Here is a 26,967-nt window from a genome sequence, read left to right as displayed (position 1 = left end):
TTTGGATCCATGTAAAGGCCTTCGAGGACTAACTTTGGACACTCCGAGTCTACGACATCTGGGTTTCCATATTTCTGACAGTGGAATGATTTTACACTGCAGTTGATCGATTACAGTGATGAGTTGATTTAAAGGGCAAAGTTTACTTCCACTGATCTGTAAAGTCAAATACGAGTTTCAGTAGAATAAAATGCCAGCGCACCACACCTGCAGCTCTGGGGGCAAAGCTGCTGTAGGTCTCCACTGCCCTGGCTGGGAGTTTTAAATATTCAGCCTCATAGTGTGTGGACTGTTGTGATATTATAAACATAATTTCTTTCCACCTGCACTGCTTCCCAAAGGTTGGGATTGTGCACAATAGCAGCGTGCATTTGATAGGACTGCGGTGCAACAAAAATATTTAAGCTTCTTTTCCTCTGCTGGAAGCTTTTCAGAAGCTGTTTTGGTTTTCAGAGCACTTTTTCCTACAATGTTCTGTAACAGCTTTGGGATTGGCCCACTAGGTGGGTGACTTTGCATATTTCCCATCCTGGTTGTTCTGTTCTGCTCTGTGAGTTGAGCGCATGTTTAACCCTTTGGTTATCTACCGCAATTTGCATGCAGCCTGCAGATGTGTTGATGTGTAAATTATTATAATAATGGCAAATTACATTGCATGCATTCAATACGAGTTGACTATTAGATCCCAGAGCCATTGTGTGCAGTATTTTTACAATAGGTGTTTAATGTGATAAGTTTCTGTGCACTAATTGCTGTGGGCCGAATAAAGCTGTCAGAGTTCAGGTCTGTGTCTTAGTTTCAGTTTTTCCATGTTTTTTGAGAATATATACTAAAGGAAAAGGAAGAGCTCAAAGCATCTCCTTGATAAATGCCACTTTTGATGGAGACTTTTCATCATTTTGAATGTACTTTCCAGATTTGAACTTCGTCCTTGTTTCTTAATTGTATAACAAGAAACAAATGTGACTGTTTCAAAACTCAAATGCCAGTTTATGGAAGTATTTTGTCTTTGCCTCTTTTACTCGTTGTGATAAAGTATCTACAACAAACCCTGAAAATCTACATCCTTGTTAAGTACAATAATGACTCAACATTTAATTATTCAACAAAACTTTTATCAGATAAGTAAATCCGGCCAATGTTAAAAGCATAAATTGCATATTTCATTTCATGCTTTCATGTACCAACTGACCAAGGCTTGCATTCATTCAAACTGAGTTGTGTAAGAGTTCAAGAGGGTCGTCGTGAGGCTAAATGGAACCAAAAAAAAGGGTTTTGAATGTCCAGTGAGCACAATGACAGGGCAGAATTTTCTGGCTTAATCTGTAAAGAAACAAACCCAACAATTCTCCTTAAACCTCCATGACACTTTTTAACTTATGTTGTGCACATTATATTAATTTGGAGACCCTGATGTGCAGACAGACTAAACTATTATTATTAGACACCTTCACTCGGTCACCATCGGTCTACTTTTACCATTTTTTCAGCCACATTTATGAATGAAATAGTGAATAACTACTTCAGCATGTTGCATGGACCTTTAACTAATTGGAAACTTTTCAGTATTACTTATTTAGGATTTGTTATATAAAGGGGAAATGTTTCATTTCTGATACTAATTAAGTTTAGTACATTGTGTGTTTTATACATGTTTGTTATGTTTGTCTTTTGTTTGTTTGTTCTCTTCCTGTGAGTCAGCACTTTCAATTGTGGACTGTGTGAAAGACAAAAAACGGAGGGGGCAGGACAACTATTTGCAGAGGCATGAGTGCACAGCTTTCTGGGATGTTGGTGATAGAGTAAACCTAGAGACTTTTGTGTGGCATTTATTTAAATGTTCATGAGTATCTTCATTTGTTGGCTACTCATACAGCAGATATTCAGTCCCTGTGAATTCTCTCTGTTTGATCCCTCCCAGTTCCCAGACCTGTCTCTTCCAGTGAACGGACCAGCGAGCTGCCCAGCCTGCTAGAAAATTGGATTATTCTTCAAAGAGACCAGCAGTCTGCGTAAGCCCCGCCCATCGGCTCTGCGTGCCGTGACGTCAGCACGTAGCACGACCTCCGCGGTTCTGTTCGCCTCAGCACAGCGTCCATCATCCGCTTAGGAATCACCGTGAACCCGGTACGGACAGGGCCTGTGAAAAACCTCACAAACAGCGTCTCATCAGCAGATCATCCGCCATGGAAACGGCTGCCTCGTCCTCCAACCAGTGCAGGTCAGACTGGATGTTGGTGGTGGTGGGGGGGGGGGGGGGGGGGGGGGGTCTTGGTTCTGTCAAAGGGGCGTCGTGGTTAACTTTATACTAAGCATCATATGTGGTACTTAAAGGTCATTTGTGATATTTGCTGAATAAAGATTAAAATCTGTCTTCAGACGACGGAGAGAAAATGTTTATTCTAAGGATTATAAAAGGTTGTGAAGGCTTTCCTTCCGTCTCTGACGTCAGCTTGTAGGTTACAGGTGGTATGTGCTCATAGTAAAGATGTTGTGTAGCCTAGGTTACAGGTGGTATCATAGTAAAGACGTTTCCTCCATCCCTGTAATTAACAGGCCAGTTTCCATTGCTACTCCCTTACCAGGCGAGTTGAGCTTGTTTCAGCTCCAGAACCACGAAGCTGAACAACAGCCGGGTCTGGCTGGATTCGTTTGTCGAGGTGTGTTTGTCAAAAACTGTCTGGAATGCGTCCCGGAAACCATTGTGCTCCGATCATTCAAAGCAGGTTTCCACAGTACCACGGACAGCTCCCCCCAGCTGGCCCCGCGAGGAGCCTCACGCGCCCACTTCCTCCATGCGGTTACGTAAGATGACGCGAACGCGCATCAAACGCACACGGAAGCGTGTTAGGGCCACTGAATAAAAACAAATTCTGACTTTTTTCACAGAATTTACAGACTTTAATCTCAGAAGTTTGACTACAAGTTAAAACTACAAGTTTAACGCCTAAATGTTTTCAGTAGCTGTACTTCCATTCCATTCTTTCCTAAAATGAAAGCAACATTTGTCAGTTTTGACCAAAAACAGTGGCGATCTGCAGGTGTTTCCATTGAACTGTGTGGAGCGTGGAAGCCTCACTTTACAATAGTCAGATTTGCTGCTTATGTGTATGGCTACTCAGAATTCTGAGATTAAAATCAGAATTCACAAAATTATTATTGTTTTTTTATTCAATGGCTATAATACTCTTCCTTAAATGCACGTGGGAGTTGTTGACATCAATAAAGTAATATAGGTTCAAATTAAGCAAAAAAAAATAAATAAATAAATGAGAAGAAATAAGCCTACAGATGTATTTCCCACCTTCAGTTCTTATCTGCACGTACCCCTCTCATTTAGATGTATCTAAAAAGGGGGGTTGGAGGTATCTTTTTATATAATGTGTCTGTCTGTGTGTTTACTTTATGTCTGATTTTAAAGTGTGACGCGCTTTGAGTCCCATAGTTTATGTTGGAAAAGCCCTTCATAAATAAAGTTTGCTTAACTGATTGATCCAAGATTTCCACAACTTTGAAGCAGTCTTATAAGGGCCTGTCACTTCTGTCGTAGTATCTAAATAAAAAAAATTCAATTTAAAATTTCAAGTTAAAAAGCAATTAATTACAATGATTCAACTAGAATTAGGGGGAAAGGCAATAATGCTGGAAGAGGTGAAAACTGGAATAAATGTTGGGTTGAAGTGTTTAGTTTATCTGAAACTTAGTATTTTGTTTGCTCAGATTAGAAACTAAAATTTTAAATGCCATCAAACAAGATTTTGCTTTTTCATTTTTGCAGATTTAAACTGCTGCCTAAAAATACAATTACATTAAGTTACTGCAAATAGTTTTACATTTACTTTCATTCTCTGTTATAGAGGGGGTTTTATAGCTAAGGTTGCACGGAACTGCTGATGTTTTCATCTTTCAGGTTTATGGGTTTATACATTACTGATTTCAAAAGGATGTTCACAAATGATCTAAATTCCTGTCATTCATTCCCAGGAATGACACTTATCAAGTTAAAGTGTCTGTGTGGGGTTTGTAGGCAACACTTCTACCAGCTGTAGAAATACAGCCCTGGGAAACAGAAAGTAAACATTTTAATGCTGAGACTAGAAAGACCAGGACATAAATAGAAAGAATCAAGATGTCACAAAGACTTCTACCATTTAAAAAAACATCCCAGAGTTGAACCCGTTTCTTTCTCAAGCTGATGCAGAGACTTTGATCCACTATTTCATCTCCTGTAGGACTGCCTATTGCCGTGCTCTTCTTTCTGGTCTCCCGATGAAAACTTGATCTGCTGCAGAACTCTGCAGCACGTCTGCTGAGGGGGACCAGACAGACAGCCCACATCATCTCCATCCTGAAGTCTCTGCATTCCAGGCTGCTTCAGGGTCGATGTTTTGGTTCTTTTACTGGTTTTTAGACTATTAAATGTCTTGGGCCTTCTCACCTACTACAAGCCCCCGAGACCCCCTGGGTCCTTTAATAGGTGACTTATATAAACTCAACCCATTTTCATAAAGACTTACGGTGAGTCCTCTTTTAGTTTTCATGCTCCACATCTGTGGAAGCGTCTGTCAGAGGATCTGATGGCAGCTAAAACTGTTGAGGTTTTTAAAACTCACTCAATACCTGTCTTTTTTAATCAAGTCTTTTTGTTAGAGGTGTTTCTTATAAAAGGCATATTTACAGTCTTTTTTTTTTTTGTATTTCTATTGAATTTCTTATTTATTTATTTATTTATTTTTATTTATTTAATGTTTATTTGATCTCTTTTTAACTTTTTTATTTCTTTTGTTTTTCAGTGCTCCCAGTGTTAGTTGATTTGTGTCCAATTTACTTGTTTACCGTTTAAGTGGGCATGAAAATATGATTGGATGTCCCCCTCCCCTCCACCCTCTGAGGTTTGGGGGGTGGGGGTGAGACATGATTTTGAGTGAGTCGCATGACATACGTTTGGTATTTGAACACTTGTTTTTAAATGTTGACAATAATTGTTTGTTTGTTTGTTTTTAACTTTGTCAGAAAGCACTTTGCACTGCTTTAGTATGAAAGGTGCTATATAGATAAAATTTTGATTGACTGCGGGTGGGGGGGGGGGGGGGGGGGGGGGGGGATGAACACTGGAAGAAATAGTTTCCACTTCACGTAATATTTTTGTTAGATAGTTTTTTATATATACTTGATATATTTCAGTTTGTTTCAGACAAAGTTGTTTTCATTTGACAGGATTCCTCATAAAAACTGCCTGTAAAGACTGGCTTAAATCAAACATTTAAAAGAAATGAAATGAAAATAAAAAAGAGAAGATAAGGCCCTGTTTCAGTCAAACAAAAGTCCTGAGATGGTTTTATTTCACAGAAGTTCTTCATTTGTATAGCATCAATGCGCTTTGCAGACAATCAATTCAACTCAATTAACCATGATCCCAAGAAAACATTTCCACTTTAACATTTACTTGTCCATAAAAGCCAAATGCATAAAAACGATCTGTTTAATGAAACTAATGCTTTGCATTGAAATCTAGTCTCATTGTGAATAAAATTTCCCACAGCTGAATGGATTCTGAATAGTTTAGAAATGACTTTATAGCATCTATGTGCTGTAAGAATTGCTTCTGCAGGATAAATCCTGATGACTTTCCTCCTTGGCGTTATGTTATTATACCCCTAACTGCTCTATAACAGTAGAACTGCAAAAACATCTGCTTTTGTAGAATTACCTACACTTACAGTCAAGATTAGGTTACATTAGATTAGATTAGATACTTTTAATATCTCACAGGAATTTTAGCCAGTTGGCTGCTCAGTGTCACAGCAGACACAACAGATCACAGAAACAACTAAGATATGAAATTATAAAGTATTAAGGTACAAAGGAAACTCATATACAACTATAAACTTCATAAAGGAATGCAATGTACACACTATACACACTATATAATGGACATTAAGCTTTCCCTTAAAACATACAGCTTTCATGTACATATTGTGGTTTAAAGGTGCATTCATTAAAAAACATGAATTATTTTTGTCTCATGGATTTTGTCTCATATGTTGTGGTTTATTAGAGACTAAGCTTATTTTAATGCCTGGTTAAAAACAGAGTTTTTTTTTAAAAAAAACTTTTGGATGACAGCTCTGAAATGGCTTAAAAGTCACCAGGCTCGTTCCTTCCTCAGATCGGTGATGAAGTCTGCAGCCTGTCTGAACAACAAAGCTGCAGGCACTGAGGCAACATTAAGGTTTCCAGGCAGATTTATGACTAGTTACAGACTATTTCAGACGTCATTCACCGCAGCACCTAAAGGGAAGTCAAATCAAACCAATATCATTATAGGGTTCACATCCTTGAAGAAACATGCAACCTTAAAACTCTACATTCCACCGTGTGTGATGGTATACTGATCTAATGTATGCATTTCTGCTGCCCAGCAGTGTCCCGAGGCCAAGAAACCAAACTATAAGCCTACTACTTTATCCTCTCTGGTCCCCTGTGTCATTCCAGCTCAGTTTCACTTTACACAACACGTCACACTCTAGCAAGTGAATATAAATGCACCGGCTATTTTGAACGTGCACCATGGCTGATTCAGCAAAATAATCCAAGAAGTCGTTATCAGAGGGAGAGAGGAAAAGAAAGAGAGACCTGGAGGGAGCAAACAGTAAGACAAGAGTCGAGATAAGACAGTAATTTCAGGCTGGAAAGAGTTCAGAATACAAGTAGGAAGCAAGGTGGATGCAGAATGAATCATCAACAGGGAGAATGTCACTGAGGAAAGTGTCTTTAAATGCAGCCGAGTGAATTATTGCATATTCTGAATGACGTACCACATAATGATGACATCCTTGTTGCATCCTACCTGTACTCTGAACGCTCTTCAGCTGGTAAAAGTCAGTCTGATGTTGACAGTTTTATCTCTTCTGTCATCTCTCCTTCTTTTCCTCATTTCCTCTTTTAACCCAATAAAGTTTAATGCAAGAAAAAATGGGGGGAGAAAATCCTCATTTTTATAACCTGAAATCTTTATTTGGCCCTTTAATAATATGTGAAAAATAATTAACAAAAATATTTTAGTATATTTACTGTTTATTATCATTTAATAATCTAAAATTATTGCAAAGCATTACTGGATCATCATGTCCGCCAGGTGCAGAAGACAACAATCAGGTTGTGTACAAAAGGGTTTTGAGCCAAGTTTTTACCATAAAATGATACAAAATTTCTCAGAAACTGGATGTATGAAATATAATACATACGGCATTAAAAGGATGACGCCCTCCTGCATTTTTAAAAAAAAGAATCAGCCACAATATGGCTTTAAAAATCCCACTGCAATGATATTCGGTTTCTGGCATGTGGTGTCATAAAATGAAATGTTGCTGTAAAAAAGCGCAGCATCCTGGATAAAATGGTGTGAATACGACAATGGATCCAGGAATGTACACAATAAATGTCCCTGTACCATCAAAACCAGTCAGAAACACAGATTTTCTGTCACAGTATTAAATACTGAAACTTAAAATGAAAATCGAGGATATTTAATTTTATTCAGTTACATGGTACAGCTGGAGTATAGAGACTGCATTCACTTATTCATTTTGCTTATTCATAAAGCATCAGATATGTTAATGTCTGATAAGATGTTGCGGTGATTACTTCTGCTGTTTAGCACACATTAAACCTTCACAGTGTACACACTAACAGTAGCATCATCCTATGACTTACAAATCAGAAGATAAACCTCAATTATTCATGAAGTTCAATTTTTTTTTTTTTTGTTTTCTTAATGTCACAATGTTTTTGAAATGTTTTTCATCATTTCAGGTACACTTATGAAGAGTACAAGGAGACGGCAGACTGGTTGTTGGCCCAGACTGAAAAGCGTCCTAAAGTAGCAATCATCTGTGGATCGGGCCTGGGCGGTTTGGCTGAACTGCTGGAGGACAAGAAGGTGTTCCAGTATAAGGATATTCCACGTTTCCCCCTCAGCACTGGTAAGTCGTGTCCTGCATTTATTGTGAAACTTGAATGTTTGTGTGTAAATAACAAGAATGACCTGACACACATTTTGAATAACTTTAAATGAAACCATTTTAGTTAATTTGGAGAGGAGTTAAGTATAACAAAAAGACAGATATTGCATGTCACAGCTGGGATCCCCAGATGTGCTGTCCGAGTCCTAAACGCCATGTGTCACCGGATGGTCACGGTTTTTAGGTTTCTACACACTCGGCAGTCATTAAGTCAGACAAAACAAGTTTGCTTTTTACAGTAGCTGGATTTCCCAGAGTAACAGGAGCAAATGATTGCGCCTGTGTGGAAAATATGTCAGTCAATGCACGAGTGTTTTATTTTGAAAAAACAGTCTTCTGTTCTCCAGGTTGCGAGCTGCGGAGTTTTTAGACGGCTGGCTTTTCGGTGGTCAGTTTAGGAAATTCTTTGTTAAAATAAATGAGGCCAATATTAGAAACAAGAACATGTGTCGTATTTATTTATGTTTTGTTTCTTTTTAAAGTGACACCCTACACCCCACCTGTTTTATTTACAGATGTTTTTTGCATGCTGATTTTTCTTTTGTTCACCTTTCATTTGTTTGTCTTTTTACTTCATCCCAAGTTTGTGTCGTTTTCCCGACAGCATTAACATTTTCATAAATTTGCTCTCAAATAGCGTTTATTTGTGTGGCAGTCAGATTTCTTTTGTTGCGGTTCTGCTTTCTCTCCAAACTCTCCATGCTGCAAACCATGTCACATGCAAACCCCTCATTTTAGAGAGTCTCAAACTCTTCATAGATCTCGTGCAAACTGTGATTCAGCCCCATGGCAAAATGCTAGATTGCACTCACAAATCTGGTCTCATGAGGGGGAATTTGATTTAATTTGTTCAGTTCACTTAGAGGTCTTGTGATAAAAGGTTCAACCTCATATATAGCGGCAGAGAAGTTGGCAGTTCTGAGAGTTTCACAAGCTTGGAAGTGAGACAAACTGCTCCTGCTTTAACACTGCGACTACGCGTGCTTGCAGCTACTCACATTGTTCATTGCTGTGCAGTGCAGGGCCATGCAGGTCGGCTGGTGTTTGGGAGACTGCAGGGCTGCGAGTGTGTCTGCATGCAAGGGCGCTTCCACTTCTACGAGGGTCACAACATACACATGGTAAACACTGTGAGACGAATATTACCTGTTTTTAGAACATTTTTTTTTTACTCATAAGGTTACCATGACAACTAACTGGCTGTACCAAATGAGAAATGAATGTCTGCACTGTTGGCTGTGAAAAATAGTTTTAATATTGTCAGAGAAACGTTAATTTCCATGGTGTTAAAGTTCAGCTTTGAAATTTAGTGGATTAACTTGCTAACATTTGCCCTCTGACACTGAACACAGTTGTTTCACTGTTTAAAAGGCCATGTTGCTGTCGTTGGTGTTTTTATTACTAGTTAGTTATTCAGTAAGTTTATTTTGAACAAATGAAAGAAAATAAGAAGAGAATAATATACATACATACCTATACATACATATGTACATACACATACGTATATACATACATATACATACTAATCAAGAAAATAATAATAATCACAAATATTATTATTAATAACAATGTTAATAATTCCTCATCAATTTGATAATTAAATAAATTTGTAAGGTAAAAGGAGTTTGAAAAAGGAGTGTACACTTATTTGGTATTCCCACCCCATCTAGTCGCTGCACGTCACAACATACTGATTCAATTTACTATCTGTACATTCATATATTTACACTTAAACACATATACCTCCATTCATATAAACCCATCTACACAGATATACTACATACATACATATCCTTACAGCCTTACAGCCTTAACAGATTATGTCATAATCTACAAATTATTACATTTGCTTATAATATTCCTTATAATATTCCTTATATCTTTTTTTTTTTTTCATTTTTTATCCCTCATCCATGTACTCTTTCCAAATGAAATTTTTGTTCCTCTTTTTGAATATATTTATGTTTATGCTTTGCTTTAACTCTTCATCCAGCTTGTTCCACAAAGTCACTCCACAGCTTAATGTGCACATATTTTTTCCCCTTAGTTACATATACCTATCTAGATAAAACTATATGAGTCAGGGATGATACCTTATGAAACAATTTTGTTTAAATCAAAGCAAATACATACTTAAACTATTTTACTTAAATTTTACTTTTTCATCTTTAATAAAAATGAATAGATGTACGTAATAGCACAGAATAATTTGATGGTTCTTGTAAGACTTATTTCAGTCTGATAAGGACAACTGAACTGAGTCTGGCAGCTTAAACTTTGTCTTGTCAGTAACATTGAGGAAACATTCCCAGGCTTTGCAGATGTGACCTAATATTTAAACCCTGGCTGTGTCGAAAAGCTGACTTGGTTGTGAATTGTTTCAAGAATTTGTAACTCGTGCTTATATAAATATGCTTTCAAAAAGTAATTGCTTTTTAACTGGACTTTGTCAGACACTGTTGGTGACGTTTCAATCATTGCATAAAAGAAGATGAATGATTATTTTAGCAAACGATTGACAGGGTTAAACGATCAGAGACAGTGTGGAAGTCACCTGGTGTGTCATTATGTCTACGTGGGACTGGCCATTGACCTCTGGAGATTGCATTTTGGTTTTATTTTATTACCAGCTGTGATGTGACATCCCCAAGCAGAACGATCACATGATTCCACAGAATCATAAAATGCAGGTTCATGCATAAAGTAAGGGCAGGAGAACAGTATTCCTGTTGTATTCCAGTCACTGTTTACTATTGCTTTAGTTCACTTTCATCACCATACATGACATGTTTGTTCCCCTTTCTGTACTGTACCATCTGTTAAAGACTTTTATGTTTTTTCACCAAGTTCCTTGTAGTTGTGAGCAAAAGAGAAAAACGTGCTCCATCTTCACAGCTACGGTGATTTTTGTTGGAGTTGTAATGCCAGAGTTGTGCTCCCAGTAAAACGGATTTTCTTTACCGGGTTCAACAGAAGTTTATGTTATAAACTGCACAAATAAAAAACAAAATTTGTGAGATTTTGGCCAATTTTATGCAATTCAAAATAAATAAACTAAATGAATAGATGTGTTGATAAACATGCATTTAGCAACACGCTTAATTTTTATTGAAATGCACCATCAATGCCGACAAAATCAAGTCACTTAGCTCCACAACACTTTATATTTGAAGTTTATTTAGAGGATTGCGCCTTGAGATGATACATCTCGTTTTCGAGGGGGTCCTCAACACAGACAGACATACAGATAATAATACAATCCTTACTCAGACATAACCACAGCATTCACAGCAGACAAAAGCTCTCTTATCACCCCTATAAACCCAACCCTCCGTACAAGCAAAATAAAATACATTTACCAGAAAAGTAGAGTATATGCAAACACATACACATTTAAATAACAATCATAATTGTTTCATTGCACAGCATAACTCAAAGTAAAATAGTTGAGAAGAATAGAACAATATCAGAAGTGAGAGCAAGTTGTTTGTAAGTATCTGAATATGTATGTCCTAAAGCTTTGCTGAGAAGTGATGGATCTGATTGACACAGGTAAATGTGGGTTTTGCTGGTTTCTTACACCACTATCATTTCAGTCTCTTGTCATGTAGTTTGTTAAATGTAAATCAAAACTTGATTAGCATAAATTTAGTATTCTGATGTTAGCATTTAGTGCATGCCCTTTTGCAGCTAACATTGCTTTACTTCTAAATGATCTATTCTAAGTGCTGTTTTTAATGTTTTAGTTTTCTTGTTTGTCACCTTATGGAGGGAGAAATCATCATAAATAAGCCTTAGACTGGAGACGCCTCGTAAATAGACAAACAAGTCCACTCTCGTGTTTCATCAGGTCCCAGTGGGTTTGTGAGTGAAACCTTCGTGCAGGCAGGCGGTGTCATCTGGGAGCTTTCTGAAAAAACAATTCAATAAGGTCAACTCAGCATTAACAACTCTACTCCACAGTTTAACCACTGACAGTCCTGATAATAACATTTTATCCCCTAAAAAGCCACAACTTAAGCTGCATCACTTTGCCCTTGTAAAATGTAAAGCTTATATCCAACAGGACAACACTAGAAAGTGACAACAATGACCTTATCAAGATCTTAGAGTTCTTTAATATACAAAGTATGTTTACTCTGACACCACACTTTAGTTCAGTCTTTAGAAAAACATGAAAATGATAAATGTAACTTCGGTAAAAAGGAGAAACTATCATTTATAGGCCAGCAGCTGCTCTGTAAAGCTAAAACCCTCCCAAGATTTGTACAAAATAAACAATAATAATAAAAAAAAAATACTACAGTCAATGTTGCATAAAACATCAAATTCTTCTGGGATGTTTTCCTTTGTTATCTCCATCTTGTACTGGGAAAACAATAAAAGCACAACACTCGTCTCTTCTGCATATCGTGTTTGTCTCTCCAGGTGACATACCCAGTGCGAGTCTTCTTCCTGTTAGGTGTGGAAACTCTGATTGTGACAAATGCAGCAGGAGGGCTCAATGGTACTTATAGTGTGGGAGACATCATGCTCATTAAGGATCACATCAACATGCCAGGCTTTGCAGGGCAAAACCCTCTCTGTGGGCACAACGATGAGAGGTACGACACAAATCCCTTTCGCTATGTAAGCCTGAATATGCATTATGTACAACACTGTGAGGCCCATTCATGCATGTAATGTTGCTGCAGGTTTGGAGTGCGTTTCCCGTGCATGTCTGATGCGTATGACCGAGAGCTGAGAGCCCTGGCCAAGCAGACAGCAGAGGAGCAGGGCTGCGACAACTTCCTGCAGGAGGGCATTTACTGCATGCTGGCTGGACCGACATATGAGACCATCGCAGAGTGTAAAGTCCTGCAGACACTCGGAGCTGACGCTGTGGGTTAGTACTACTCAGCCACAGTCAGTTAGTATAAAAACTGTAGGAAATACCAGTTTCAGAAACAGATTAGAAAAGCATCAATAGTTTTTTATCACTTGTCTGAAGGTGCAAAAGTGTTTTATATCACAGCATCCTTGATTTGACAGGACACACAGACTGAGGAGCTCAGTAGTTCCTCAATATAGCTCAATAGTTCTGCAAGAGTTTAAACTATTCACACTTCTAAGTAACTCCACAAGCTGTAACTTAAAAAGTTTATTTCCCAAACCGTGAAAACTCCAACCTTATTTTCATATCCGAACATAGGCGAACCATGTATGGGCTAATCTGGACTTTTCTCTTCAGAAGGTGCGGTTCAGACATAAATAACCTTCATCATATGTTTATACCATGGTCATGGTGAATACCTGAATCTCATTAGATGCAGCATACTCATTAATTCCTTCCAGCGGACACCTGCCTCATAGCTCCAAGGAGCCTGCTTGTCCACTGCTATAAATTAATATGCGGGATAAGCCTTTGTCATTTACACTGGGCTGCTGCAGACACCTCAACATTAAAAGTCCACTGAGGAAACATTACAGACCATAAAATGAGGTTGTAACGTCTTGAGGAAGTAGACTGTCCCTCTGAGCGATAGTGTAAATAAGATGTGAACATGGCCATTGGGATTTAGATTTGAAACCAGTGAGGAATACGTCTGGCGGGGATCCTCAGTCCAGCTCCTCCAGGGCCGGTGTTCTGCAGGTTTCTAAGGTCTTGTCCGAACGTAGCCGGGTTTTTGCAAAACCGAACATCTTTCCGCTCCGGCCAATTAAAACCTAGATTTTCAAAACACATCCATCCTCATCTATCTGCATAACAGTGTTGTTAAGCACATTCAGAAGCATATTAAACCGTTCGACACCATTACCATCACTAATCCTAATCAGAATAATCTTCCGTCTCACGACGTCACTTCCACAAAACACTAAACCTGTCTCGAACGTGATGTGGTCAGGTGGCGGAAAATAACGTTCCTTCATCTCTTCCTTCGTCTTCGGCCGTCTATGTGGAGCGGTACGGACGGCAGTGTAAAAACAAACACAAAGCATCTGGATGATGCATAACACTGACAAAATCTGAGGACATCCGTGCTGTTGGAAACAGAGGCAAAGCATGTGATGTCATGGTATTTTTTAAAACCTAATCCTCTGGTGTGTGATGTATGTCCACAAGCAGATGTGCAAACGGAGTATTCACACATCTTCACTTTGGTTGGAGGTTTTTTAAAGAATCATTTCTGAATGCTTAAATCTGTGTTTTTGTGTGGATGACAGACAAAATCAGAGAAAAATATCTTCTTTTTGTCACTGCTGTTTTTGGAAAAGGCCTGACTGTCTCTGCTGCAGCACACCTGATTCAAATCAGTGTGTATTTATCAAATCCGTGTGTATTTATCATATTTTGCCAGAGTTGTTTAATTCTGAGTCAGGTGTGTTCCAGCAGGGACACTCGGAAAACCTGCAGAACACCGGCCTGCAAGGACCTGGGTTGAGGATCCCTGACCTGTAGAAGTAATGAGATTATTGTTTCCCAGTTGTCATCATGGCTTCATTCATCCATTTACCTGTGCTGTAGGTCAACTTTAAAACAACTCCACACTAGGTCTGGGCAATTAATCGGATTTTAATCTCAACTACGATCTGGGTTTTCAACGATGATAAAAATAAAAGGGTGTGATTATTTTTCTCTCTGCAGTTTCCTCTCCTGCTGTCTCCAGCTGCTAATTGAGCGTCTCTGGCATTGCAGCGCTGTGCTGTAAACTCCTCCCACAGCCGCTTTGCTTTCATTCAGACACTGTTGCCAACTTGGAGACTTTCTCACTAAATCTGGAGACTTTTTTTGTTAAAAGCGACAAATCTAGCAGCTTTTACTGGAGTTATTAGAGACTTTTCTGGTGTTTTGGCGACTGACTTGAAGGCACATATTGTTCTGCAGTTACTGTAAGGAAGGAGCAGCGGGAGCCTCTCCCGTCCTAAAGCACTCCCAGGCGGCCAGTCTCAGTCGGCTCCGGCTGCAGGTCCATGTAGAATAACTGCAGTAGGTTGTGGAAGTTCACCTAAACATAGTTTATACCATTGTCAGTGACAACTGGCTGCATTATTTTCCTATACATAGTTCGGCGAGTTAAACACTGTAAAATCCCTCGGTTACGGGGCGTTACCATAGCAACGCGTTAATCAGCTGGTTCAGATCAGCTGTCTTTTAACAGGTGGATGAGAGAAACGCACTGCAGCCTGTGCATTAGACGGTTATAATATGACAGTTGGTTATAATATGACGTTATGACCACTTCGCTGTAACACGGACATCAAGGAAATCATTCCGGCCCACCTCAATAAGACCGTTCAGTGCTTCTTCCTCGTGTCTTAGATAACATCACGAATGTTGCCAATGTTATTTATCGCCTCTTAACCGTCGAGAACACCACGACACGCAGCGTTGTTTAAAAATACCGGATAATCGTGTTAAATAATCCAGATCTCAATTTCAGTCAAAATAATCGTGATTATAATTTTGGTCATAATCGAGCATCCCTGCTCCACACCTTAATAGATAATTCATCTAAACAAGAAATGTGTATTTTTTTACCAGTCATGTATTATTCTTTAGCTCTAACTTTCTGTTCCTCTAATTTAGACAAATCAGAAGAACGATAACATGTTAGAGAAGCCAGTAAACTTTCTTTGCAGTGGGAGTTGAATCATTTTGCATGTAACTGTAAATAATAAGTAATGCTTCTAACATCCAGTCAATGCTTTGACCTTTGGTGCACATCAGTAACCATCACACATCCTGTTTGCTTTTGTTCCACTGGGCTGCTGCCACACACAGCCTTTAATTTGTCTCTGAAGGTTTTCATATTGATTTGGGGCCAATGACATGTTTGGTTATCCACCCAGTCTTTTTAAACAGTGTCAGATTTTAGTCATTGTTTGTCAACATCGTTTAATGTCACTGGGTTTGGCCTGATTGAGTTCCAGTTGTTAAGTTGTATCTACGTCTCTATTTACTGGAGTTCATGAACAATGATTGCTTCCTCCACATGCAATCCACATGTAATGGTTTTTTTAATCTACATCATTACTCATTTTGGGAAAATGGATACATGCTCCGTTATCATCCCACATGTAATTAAATAGCAGTGTTAAAACAATATGTTACTTAGTGGATGTTACTTGTAGCCAAATATAGTTTTGGTTTCATTTTTAGTGTATTTACCACCACTCATAATGCTTAAGAAACACTGAATTACATAAAGAGCAGGGAGGGAAGGAACGCCTTGAGAACTTATCTTCAGGCTTTACCATCAGTAATATAAGAATAAAAACACCAAGAACCAATAATATAATGGACCAACAATAAATACATACAAAAACATCCCTGTAAAAGAGATTTTTTATCTCAATGGATCATTTTCCTGGTTAAAAAAAGATATTATGTATATAATATTATCAGTCTTTACATCCCTGATGAGTAATTGCACATGAAAACAAATCATTAAACATAAATTCCAACCTTGTTTCTTCTGTCCAGGTATGAGCACGGTCCCAGAGGTGGTGGTGGCTCGTCACTGTGGCATCCGTGTCTTGGGTTTGTCCCTTATCACCAACAAGGTTGTGACAGATTATGAGAGCAATGAGAAGGCGAACCATGAGGAAGTGCTGAGGACCACCGAGCGCCGGACCCAGGACCTTCAGAGGCTTGTCAGTCACTTCGTCACTAAGCTGTAGTAACCACATCTTAGATGTGTTTGTATGAAAATGAAAGCTTTCCAGTCCTACTGTGATTTCTCTGATGAAAGGAATGTGCAGATGGTGAGGGGTTCATGTTGATGGTACAGGTTGTTTAGGAAAATAAGTAAAAAGCAATGAGAAACAGAGCTTCTAGAGGAAAATGTGATGAATGTCAGGATTTAATATTTATAATGGATGGAGAGTGTTGCAGGTTTAGTGCTCATACAGCAGAACTAGCTAGACTAAAAAAAAAAAAAAAAAAAAACTTGAAGCACAAAGATATTTTGATTTTGGTACTTTAACTTAACACTGTCTTAATCTTTGGACTGGTAATTAATAATGGTAATTATTTGAGCCAGTAAGACGTTTAAGTACAGTTGTGCTCATATGTATTCATCCCCTTTCATTAAAGAAAAGGCTGAATTTACAACAGTCACTCAAATAACTGGAGACTTAAAAAAGGAACAAAAACTAAAAATTTGCAAAAATATAATTTAGTAATATAAGACACTGTTTTTCATTTAACTGAGTTGAAGAAAGAAAAAAACAAACAAACAAACAAATTGGTCCGGGACAAATTAGAGACTTTTCTGTTGAACAGTGGGACAAAATACCTGTCAACAGGTGCAGAAGTCTGACTGAGAGGAACAGAAAACACCTGACTGGAGCGGAAACATTAAAGGGTTGTTCAACTAAATATTAGTTTATGAGTGATGGAATATGTAATAAATTATCTTATTTGTTTGCTTTTTTTTAAAAAAATATTTCCATTGAACCAGAATTAGAAAATAATGTCACAATTTTCATAAAATTTTTATTTATTATTACTTTAGTCAGTTTCAGCTTATTTTAGCTGTTTTTTTCCCCTTCTTTAATGAAAGGTATGAATAAATATGAGCACAACTGTACAAACAAGAGTAATACCAGGCTAAAAAAAACTTCTTTTTCTGTCCTTCCTGGTTGAAGGTTTCTAGGATATTTCACTGAGGGGCTGGATATAAAAGTCTGTTTCCACTCCAGTGGTGTCATATTCTGCAGTTTCGTCAGGACTTCTGGGTTAAAAAATCAGCCCAGCAGCCTTTCAGATCACTTCCCAATATGCTGGGTAAACAGTAAAATAGTGACATTTCCAGCTCAATCACTGCAACATTTTAAACCAAACCTCAATCTTTTCCTAAAACTTACCGAATAAATGAAGACATTTTTCTTATAAACCTAACCAAGAAACTGGGTTGACTGAAACGAAGAAGGTCTGGTACTTCCATCCAACCAAACGTCAAAGCAAAAGTAAAGAAGTGAACGGAAACAAGAGAATAAAAGTACAGTTTTTCCAACTTATTTTTAATAAGAAGGTTCGTATGTGGGTCCATTGGCCTTTTACTTACCTACCTAGATTTTTAATTTTACTGAAACATTCACTTCAGGAACTAAATATTTGCATTAGTTTGAATCTCAAAGACGACGTTGATTTGATTAAAAAAACAGCTCAAACCTGCTGGTTTGAAATGTACATTTCAGCTTTTCACTACACTCTCCACATCTTGTTTTTTTAGCCAAAAGTGCAAACACACACACACACACACCACACACACACACACACACACATACACATAGAGAACCACAATGATCAAAAAGCATGCATTTAGCTAATGACACCATAAAAAATTCCATAGAATTGCACTAAAAGGCATTTTCAGTCTCTGTGTTGTAGCAACATCTACTTTTATAATCAGATCATTTCAGATGATATTGGTGTTGCTGGCCACCACATTCAGTAGTGATGTTAAAGGCCACTAACGCGGCGCTGCTGGACTCATCTACCTCATTACGGCGAGGTGATAAGTTACGACGAACAGCTAGAAGGCAGCTAAAACAGGACTTTTTAAATAATAAGCACTGCATGCCAAACACTTCTGTAAAACTGGAAAAGGAAATGTGGAGAAGCAGAACTTTTTATTAATGACACTTAATGAGCATGACTAAATACTGAGGGTGACCTATTGACTTTTGTGTTTTTGTCTGAATTTTAATCAGGTTTTTATCCAAATTTAGATCATGATGTATATTATTCCATTGTTTTATTTACTCCCCTCTCAGAGACTCAACATTGCAGATCAATAACAGTGATAGGATTATGTAGTGGTGGCTACTGCACAGCCACCGCTATATATTTCCCTCCTGACATCAGTGCTGCAGGCTGGTTTTGGTCCCAGCGGTGTCTGACTTGATCAGCAGAGAAAATGTTTGACCTCTCTGGCTTAATCTGCATATTGGATTATATGCAGACTGTGCATAAATGTAAGGCTTGAAGATTTTATTCCCACTTTATGCTACTGATGCTAATGAACGCACAGCTGTACATGTAATGAGCAACTTCACTGAGCTTTATTCTGTGTACTACATACTTCATACATGTTTAAAAATGTATTTGGAAGACATTATCCCAAACCCAGTAATTCCCCTTTGTCCTTGGTCCGGCTGCTCTGGATCATATCAAGACACACAGGTTATAAGCTGTGCACCTGTACTGTTTTGGGGCTCAAGTCCGATTGGTCTCATTGTCATCCAATGCATCTCTTCAGCCCTGCAGAATGACTAGATGATTACATCAGCTTAAGCCAAAACCCAATTTCTGTCTTTTGGTTCTGTCGATAAATAATGCAGAAATATGGTGGCCCTCTTCTTTTAGGGATCATAGGTAGAGTTTGCTGCACCAGGGGTGCCCAAGTCCGGTCCTCCAGATCTACCATCCTGCTGGTTTTAGGTGCAACCCTTCTCCAACACAGTGGCTCGTCAGCAGGCCTCTGCAGAGCTGAACGACATGCAGAAGAGGAATTCAGCTACTTGACTCAGCTGTGCTGGACAGGGGTTGCATCTAAAGGTTGCAGGATGGTAGATCTCCAGGACTGGACTTGGACACCCCTGGTATAAACACTCAGTATATATTAGGAAACATTAGGAGGGTTAGATAACCACTACTCTTTGATATGGTGAGATGGGACACCTGTATGTAAAGTTGGGTGAAGTTGGGAGAAAAGGGACCCTTGTAAGGCCCAAATGGGGAAGTTTGGACCTGTAAGGCCCAAATGGTGAAGTTTGGACCTGTAAGGCCCAAATGGGGAAGTTTGGACCTGTAAGGCCCAAATGGGGAAGTTTGGACCTTAAGGCCCAAATGGGGAAGTTTGGACCTTAAGGCCCAAATGGTGAAGTTTGGACCTTAAGGCCCAAATGGGGAAGTTTGGACCTTAAGGCTCAAATGGTGAAGTTTGGACCTGTAAGGCCCAAATGGTGAAGTTTGGACCTTAAGGCCCAAATGGGGAAGTTTGGACCTGTAAGGCCCAAATGGGGAAGTTTGGACCTTAAGGCCCAAATGGGGAAGTTTGGACCTTAAGGCTCAAATGGTGAAGTTTGGACCTTAAGGCCCAAATGGGGAAGTTTGGACCTTAAGGCCCAAATGGTGAAGTTTGGACCTGTAAGGCCCAAATGGGGAAGTTTGGACCTTAAGGCCCAAATGGGGAAGTTTGGACCTTAAGGCCCAAATGGTGAAGTTTGGACCTTAAGGCCCAAATGGTGAAGTTTGGACCTGTAAGGCCCAAATGGGGAAGTTTGGACCTGTAAGGCCCAAATGGTGAAGTTTGGACCTGTAAGGCCCAAATGGTGAAGTTTGGACCTTAAGGCCCAAATGGTGAAGTTTGGACCTGTAAGGCCCAAATGGTGAAGTTTGGACCTTAAGGCTCAAATGGTGAAGTTTGGACCTTAAGGCCCAAATGGGGAAATTTGGAACGTTGTGTGTGTACGAACTGACCATGGCATGTATCTAAAGAAATGTATCGCTACGAACACAGAAAAATGATGATGCTGTTTACAGAGAATATTAATGCTTGCTGTTAAATTTGCACAAAAAAGAATATTTTCCTAATAATCAGTGTTGGTATATCTGCAATATACTTACAAGGGCTGTGACGATACGCTTTTGTCCCGATTTGATTCCGATTTTTTTGGGTGCCGATTCAATTTAATTTGTGATTCTCACAATTCTTTGATGTTGCCGATTTTTCTAGATAAAATCAAAATAAAAGTAAAAAACTTATTTTTTTGCTCGTAATATTTCTTGATTTCAATGAGGAAAAAAACAACACAGCAGTCAGACCATCATTCTGCTGCTATAACCACCCAGAAGACAAGTTAAAGATCAATAAAAACAATAAAAATGACAAAATTTTTATAATGGATTATTTTTATTAGATTGAAAAAAAAATCGATTTATTTAACCAAAAAAAATCGATTTTAAAGTTGTGAAGCAAAGACCCAATTTTCGATCTTTTGATTTGATTTTCCCAGCCCCTAATACTTACTCGGGGTGGGAAAATCGAATCAAATTCTGGATTTTTTGCTTCACAATTATAAAATTGATTTTTTTTTTGTTAAAAAAAATCTATTTTTTTTTCCAACTAAATAAAAATAATCCATTAGTTTTTTTTTGGTCATTTTTATTGTTTTTATTGATCTTTTAACTTGTCTTCTGGGGCGTGATAGCAGCAGAATGATGGTCTGACTACTGTGTTGTTTTTTTCCCTCATTGAAATCAAATAAAATGATGAGAAAAAAAAGTTTTATAGATTTATTTTGTTTTCCAGGAAATCAGGAAATCACAATTTAAATCGAATCGGCACCCAAAAAATCGTAATCAAATCGAATGGGGACAAAAGCATATCGTCACAGCCCTAATACTTACATCAGAAAAGAGTTCATATGTAGAAAAATTATGTTAATATGTATATGAGATTTATTTATTTATTAGCGAATAATGATAACAAATTGAGTTATTTTAAATCTTATCCTAAATGCTCGTCCAGTAATAGAAAAAAGCCCCTGACTTTAATCCACTCATAAATCAACCAATGTATATTTATCTAATAAATCACTGAAAACACATCATCTGATCTGGCATGAATGTGGGAATGCTGATGAAGTCGAACAGTTGTGACGTGTCTTTGTGTCGCCGCAGTGTCTGGTTGTGTTTTATTAGGACCTGAAGAGATGGCCATGCTGTGATATCAGGGAGAGTTATAATACCTGGACCTGCGCTTTTCAGTCTATGCTGCACTGATCATGAACCACTTGCCAGCCTCCCTCGGCCAACTCATTCATTAAAGTGGGAAAGGTCGGATAAACCCAAGATCAGCAGTGCATTTCATTGGCCATTTGTATCAGTCAGAGCATCGAGAGGCTGATAGAAGTCTTATGGGTTAGTTCCACTTCCTTCCATGGGTGTATCTTCTCTTAATAACAAAATGCCTAAATGTATGACTTACTTGGTGCTATTTTATGTACACAAACAACTCTGTCATCTAATCTTCCTCATGTTTGTACTATTTTTGCCTGTTTTTCATGTTCAGTTTAGTCCTACTGACTGTATCCAGGTCTCAGGTTGAAACCCAGAACACTTACATAATGAAGTACATAATAAAGCAATTAATTTTCATGCCAAATGTTGCTGCTGTTGAATAAAATAAAAAAGAATGCAGATGACATCTGGATACTGGTGTTTCCTGCCACAGATGAGTGCACATGTTTGTGTTTGTGTGTGTGTGTGTGTGTGTGTGTGTGTGTGTGTGTGTGTGTGTGTGTGTGTGTGTGTGTGTGTGTGTGAATGTATGGCACAAAATGAGTCAATATGAAACTTGTGTTCAAGGTGAAAAGGAGTTTCTTCCACTTCCAGCAATAATGAGGATAGAAGAAGAGGGAGATAAAGGCAGACACCCTCCTGCCAACAACACACACACACCTCATCTACACACCCACACACTGCCTGTATCTCCGTCAATCTTTCACTTTAAACACACCTCAAATAGATGAAGTCGCTATAAGATTGAGATGAAATGGAAATGGCTATACCGTGCCTGGTGCCCTTCTCTTACATAATTCATTCAGCATGTAGCGGTGCAGCCTGCTGTGGGGCTGAAATATTCATACAAATGAAGCAAGCAGTTAAAAAAGAAAAACAACAGCTACACGAGTCTGTTTGTGTTTACACCTCACAACTAAACATGGGGGGAAAAAACGACAAACATGTTGATGCAAATATCAGACTACCAGCTTAGGAAGGAGTGGAAAGCTCAAGGCACAGAAATACGGATGCATGGAGTGTGTTTCTCACTCCACAGTCCCACCGGCTGACGACATGCCTCATCTGTAATGTAATGTTGATCTATCTATTGTCGCCATGCCAACTGAGCATATAGGGTCTTCTATCGATTCTTCCAGGGAGCAAAGAGAAGCTGAGGAAACGGAGCAGGACAGCTGCTGAGTTTACACTCCTAAACACCATTACATATTCACTCCTTTTCTTTGTTGTCATTTCACACACACACACACACACACAGCTCTATCATGACCTCTGTGAGACGGCAGTGATGCTGCCCTGTTCTGTCACTCGTACAAGCACAAGGACCAGCGCCAGCGAAGGAAAGTCTCTGCTGACTCTCACGTGCTGCTTCCAAAACCAGTCAGCTGCCAGTTGCTTGTCAGCATTGTACCAGCATGCAGGGTGGAGCTGGACAACACTGCTCCACCTCTGTGGAGATGTGACAGGTCAAGTTCAGCCATGCATCATCACTGTTTTCACTCCATCGTTTGAAATATTTGACTAAATTTTCAGCTGGAACTCAAAAATTGATTCATAACACCAGAAATATGAAATGCAAACAGCAAACCAAGGGAGATCCTAAGGGCCCCATGACTTGATGGGGGCCCAAAAAGATGTACAAACTATATAAGAAAATCATTAAACCTTCATTTAAAATAATAAATACCTTTTTTCAAAGGTTGTAATCCAACACAGCAGTAATATAAACTGATAAACCATTTATATTAAAATAACCTAGTTAGATGTATTCACTGTGATTTAACCCTTTATAGGGCACTCAATGAAATACCTTCAAATTAGATATTTTAATCTAAAATTGTCCTTCTGGTATGAACCACGACCTTCATTCTGTTGTTACATTAACAACAACAAAAAAAAACATTTCATGCTGAATATGAAAGGAAACAAAGTGCCCCATAAAGGGTTAAACACAGCCCTATATCTTTATTATTCCCATGAAAAGCTTTTTTTTTTTTTATCAACTTGAAGTGATTAAAGGTTAAAAAAAAAAATCTAAAATTTGCGATCCAGTGGTGGGGTCTATGCAGTTTTCTTTCATACGGCCTAAAATTCCTGGTGGCGCCCCTGCCGCTTTAACACATTACATTAGATTTGTATTTTCCACATTAAGTCCCCTTTCTCTGAGCTTATAAAAGTGGGTTGTCCATCCTGCTTTTGCAGCTTTTTGTGCTTTCTTGACGTAACGGAGCTAATTCTCACGTGCAGCACCTCTTTCAGTCGCATCTTTCTGGAGGAACTCGCATTATGTTATGACAAGAAAAGCCAAATGCAATCAGTAAATCAACAAAGCAATACACACCACACGTCACATAATGAACCTTGCAGGACGTTAGTTTTGTTTGCTGGCATGAATCAGTGAATTTGACTAAATCTGAGTGTGAAGAACTAAAACATCTGCTGAACTGTTAAACACGTCCAGTTCTCCCCACAAGATTTCATGAAAGAGTCCAAATATGATTAAATTTCACTGCTTTTCTCACCCAGAAGCAGCATGATGCCTCCAGGGACACTTGCCCTCCTGCTTATTGCACTATTATTACTTTGTCTTGAAAATGATGACCTCTTGCTGTAAATGAGCGATGAGTGTGTGTGTGTGGATCTCTGTCTTTCCCTTCTGCACAAAAAGACCCCCACCCCTCCCCTCTACCATTTGTTATGTGGGCTAATCACTGCTGGCTGGAGGCTGTGTGGGAAATGTGATTAGTGTGTGAGTTCTAATTAAGTCTGTGAAGCCTCACACACACGCACGCACACACGGCTCAGACACGCGTGTAACATGAAGGCTTAAAACACACATGCATACTTTTATGTGCTCATAGAAATAGGAGAACTCATGCAAATGCAGCAGATCAAACATCTTGCACAGGGGGAGGCTACAGCAGAAGACTGATGCAACAACAGAACCGTAGATCCATCTGCATCACACACACACACACACACACACACACACACACACACACACACACACACACACGCTTCATCCCGTCCACTGCAGTGCCCAAGACGTCCTATCACACAGCTACCTCAAGCTTGGCAGCACACTTGCGCATGCACACACACACGCGCGCGCGCACAGAGACGCTGACTCAGATGGATGCAGCCGGTGTCCGCGCGCCCCCAGCGGCGATGCAGCGGCGCTGCCGCCCCTGCGCCGGCGTTAAAAAGCAGCGTGCGGCGCGCAGGGGCCACAGTGTGGGCTGTGTTTGGAGCAAGAGACACTGAAAAGTTAGCAGCGGATTTTTTTCTGGCGTCTGACCTGCAGCAGCATCAGTAGAGAGCATCACCATGGCAAACAAAGCGCAGCAGCCTCCTCACCTGCACCTGGCCGAGGTCACCGCGTCCCAGTTCCTGGACATCTGGAAACATTTCGACGTAGACGGTAGGAGTTGTGGAAAGTTGATTCAAATCCTTTTTTAGAATATCCAAGTGGCAGCTTTAGAATAAAATCTCAATAAATAATTATTTATTGTTAATTAATACTAAATGAGAAAACGTATAATCTAATAAATACAATTTTTTCTGTCTTATTTTCTGTGTCTTATTTTGACACGAAAATGCATTTTGCAGTTTTAGAGAAGAGATGTAAACATTGATGTTTAAAATATATGTAAAGTCACTTCTCCAGACATTACAGACACTTTCATGGAAACATTTTTAGGAATAAATGGATTATTTTTGCTGACATTCATGGATCAGAATAAAGTAGTTTATACAGAAACATTTTTTCCAGCTTCTTGCTTTGGAGATGATCTCCCGCCATCCAAACTCTTTCATGCGTCATTTATCAGAAATGGCAAATACACATGTTGCATTTAACATACATCAGTCTAAATATGGTTTAAACTGTAAACTGTAAAGTAAACAGAGACTGAAGCGGGGTTTGGGGGTAATCTGCCGCGCGCACATTGCGCGCACCGGCCATGGAACATGGAGTACTTTCTCATGGCGCGGTTTTTACGCACTCATTAAAGCTGGATTTCAGTGGAACTTGTTCAGTTTTCCATTTGACTTTTGCTTTAGGATGATTTAGATATCTACATAAATGACAGAGTTATCTTACATTAGTGATGATACTTTTAATGATAAGCTTCTAGAAATAGACAGGCTTTTTGAAGTTTTATCTTCAGGTACTTGCCAGGAGGTTGTGCCCTTGTTCAGACTGCCTTGCTTAAAAACTGATCGACGTGATGTGACTTCTGGAAACGGAAAATTGATCTGTGGAACTAATTTATCTGCATCCCATCTCTACACAGTCACACACGTCCTTTTATCAGCAAGAATCCCTCCTGGTGGCTGAGAGCTTTAGATCTGCCAGTTTAATCTTTTTATCTCAGTCTGGAAAGGTTTCTATGTATGCTCCCAGTCTGATGTGTTCATTTAGAGGCAGTTTCCTCTGTTTCATGTGAGTCCATCATGGATAAAGTGGTCCGCAGGAATGAGCAGCTCCGGTCCTGGAGGGACCGTATCCTGAAGGTTTTAGATGCAACACACCTGCATCGGTTGAAATGGTTCTCCGACAGCTTGTTGTCGAGTTCTGCACCAGTCTGTTCATCTGAATCAGGTGTGTTGGAGCAGAGAAACATCTAAAACCTGCAGAGAAGTGGGCCTCACAGACCAGAGTTTCTGATTCATGATTAGTCTGAGATGAAAACATTTGATGTCTTTACAACCTTGACTCCATAGAGCTCCTCGTGGCAAAGCAAAGTTGTTCGGCACGACAGCAGCCGGGCCACCATTAATCTCACTATGATGCTGGGAATAAAAAAAATATGCATTGAATCGTTAAATAAGTTATTGTAAAAAAATACCAGGAACAATTAAGACATAACATTCATCTCAGATATATATGTGTGATGGCTGCTCAGGTAACATGTCTGCGTCCCACCTGGAGAAAAGCAAGTGTGTTTCACTTCCATGCTTGACACCAGCTCCTGGGAATTGGCTGTCAGCGTGATCTGTTTTGACACCGGCACCCAAGCTGAAACATTTTTCTCTGGGAAATTAAGGTGGGATGAAGTGTTGGGTGGGGCAGGAGCCTCAGCAGCTGATTTCCTAGAAATTAGTCAGTGTGCAAAGAAAAGTGATGTATCTGTTGTTGGTTTTACTGGC

General features: G+C 39.1%; 2 protein-coding genes across 3 annotated transcripts in view; both read left to right on the top strand.

Annotated features, from left to right (window-relative positions):
* Positions 1-2,186: 2,186 nt before the first annotated feature.
* Positions 2,187-16,685, top strand: pnp6 (purine nucleoside phosphorylase 6; the record flags this gene model as incomplete). The annotated part of the gene is made up of 7 exons (XM_079252065.1): positions 2,187-2,221; positions 2,557-2,805; positions 7,816-7,985; positions 9,042-9,145; positions 12,453-12,628; positions 12,719-12,909; positions 16,489-16,685. The coding sequence occupies 7 exons, from the start codon at positions 2,187-2,189 to the stop codon at positions 16,683-16,685; spliced, it is 1,122 nt and encodes a 373-aa protein (XP_079108191.1).
* An 8,458-nt stretch (positions 16,686-25,143) lies between these two features.
* The window catches only part of calb2a (calbindin 2a), a gene marked incomplete at both ends in the record, with an annotated part of 31,913 nt that continues 30,089 nt past the window's right edge, over positions 25,144-26,967 (top strand). For both annotated transcript variants that reach the window (XM_079255507.1, XM_079255506.1), the window contains one exon: positions 25,144-25,237. In XM_079255507.1, the coding sequence (XP_079111633.1) occupies positions 25,144-25,237 (94 nt within the window). The remainder of the gene's footprint in view (positions 25,238-26,967) is intronic.

The sequence above is a fragment of the Telmatherina bonti genome (genome assembly GCF_933228915.1).
Source record: "Telmatherina bonti genome assembly, chromosome: 2".
Classification (NCBI taxonomy): domain Eukaryota; kingdom Metazoa; phylum Chordata; class Actinopteri; order Atheriniformes; family Telmatherinidae; genus Telmatherina; species Telmatherina bonti.
This window is presented reverse-complemented; position numbering and strand designations above follow the sequence as displayed.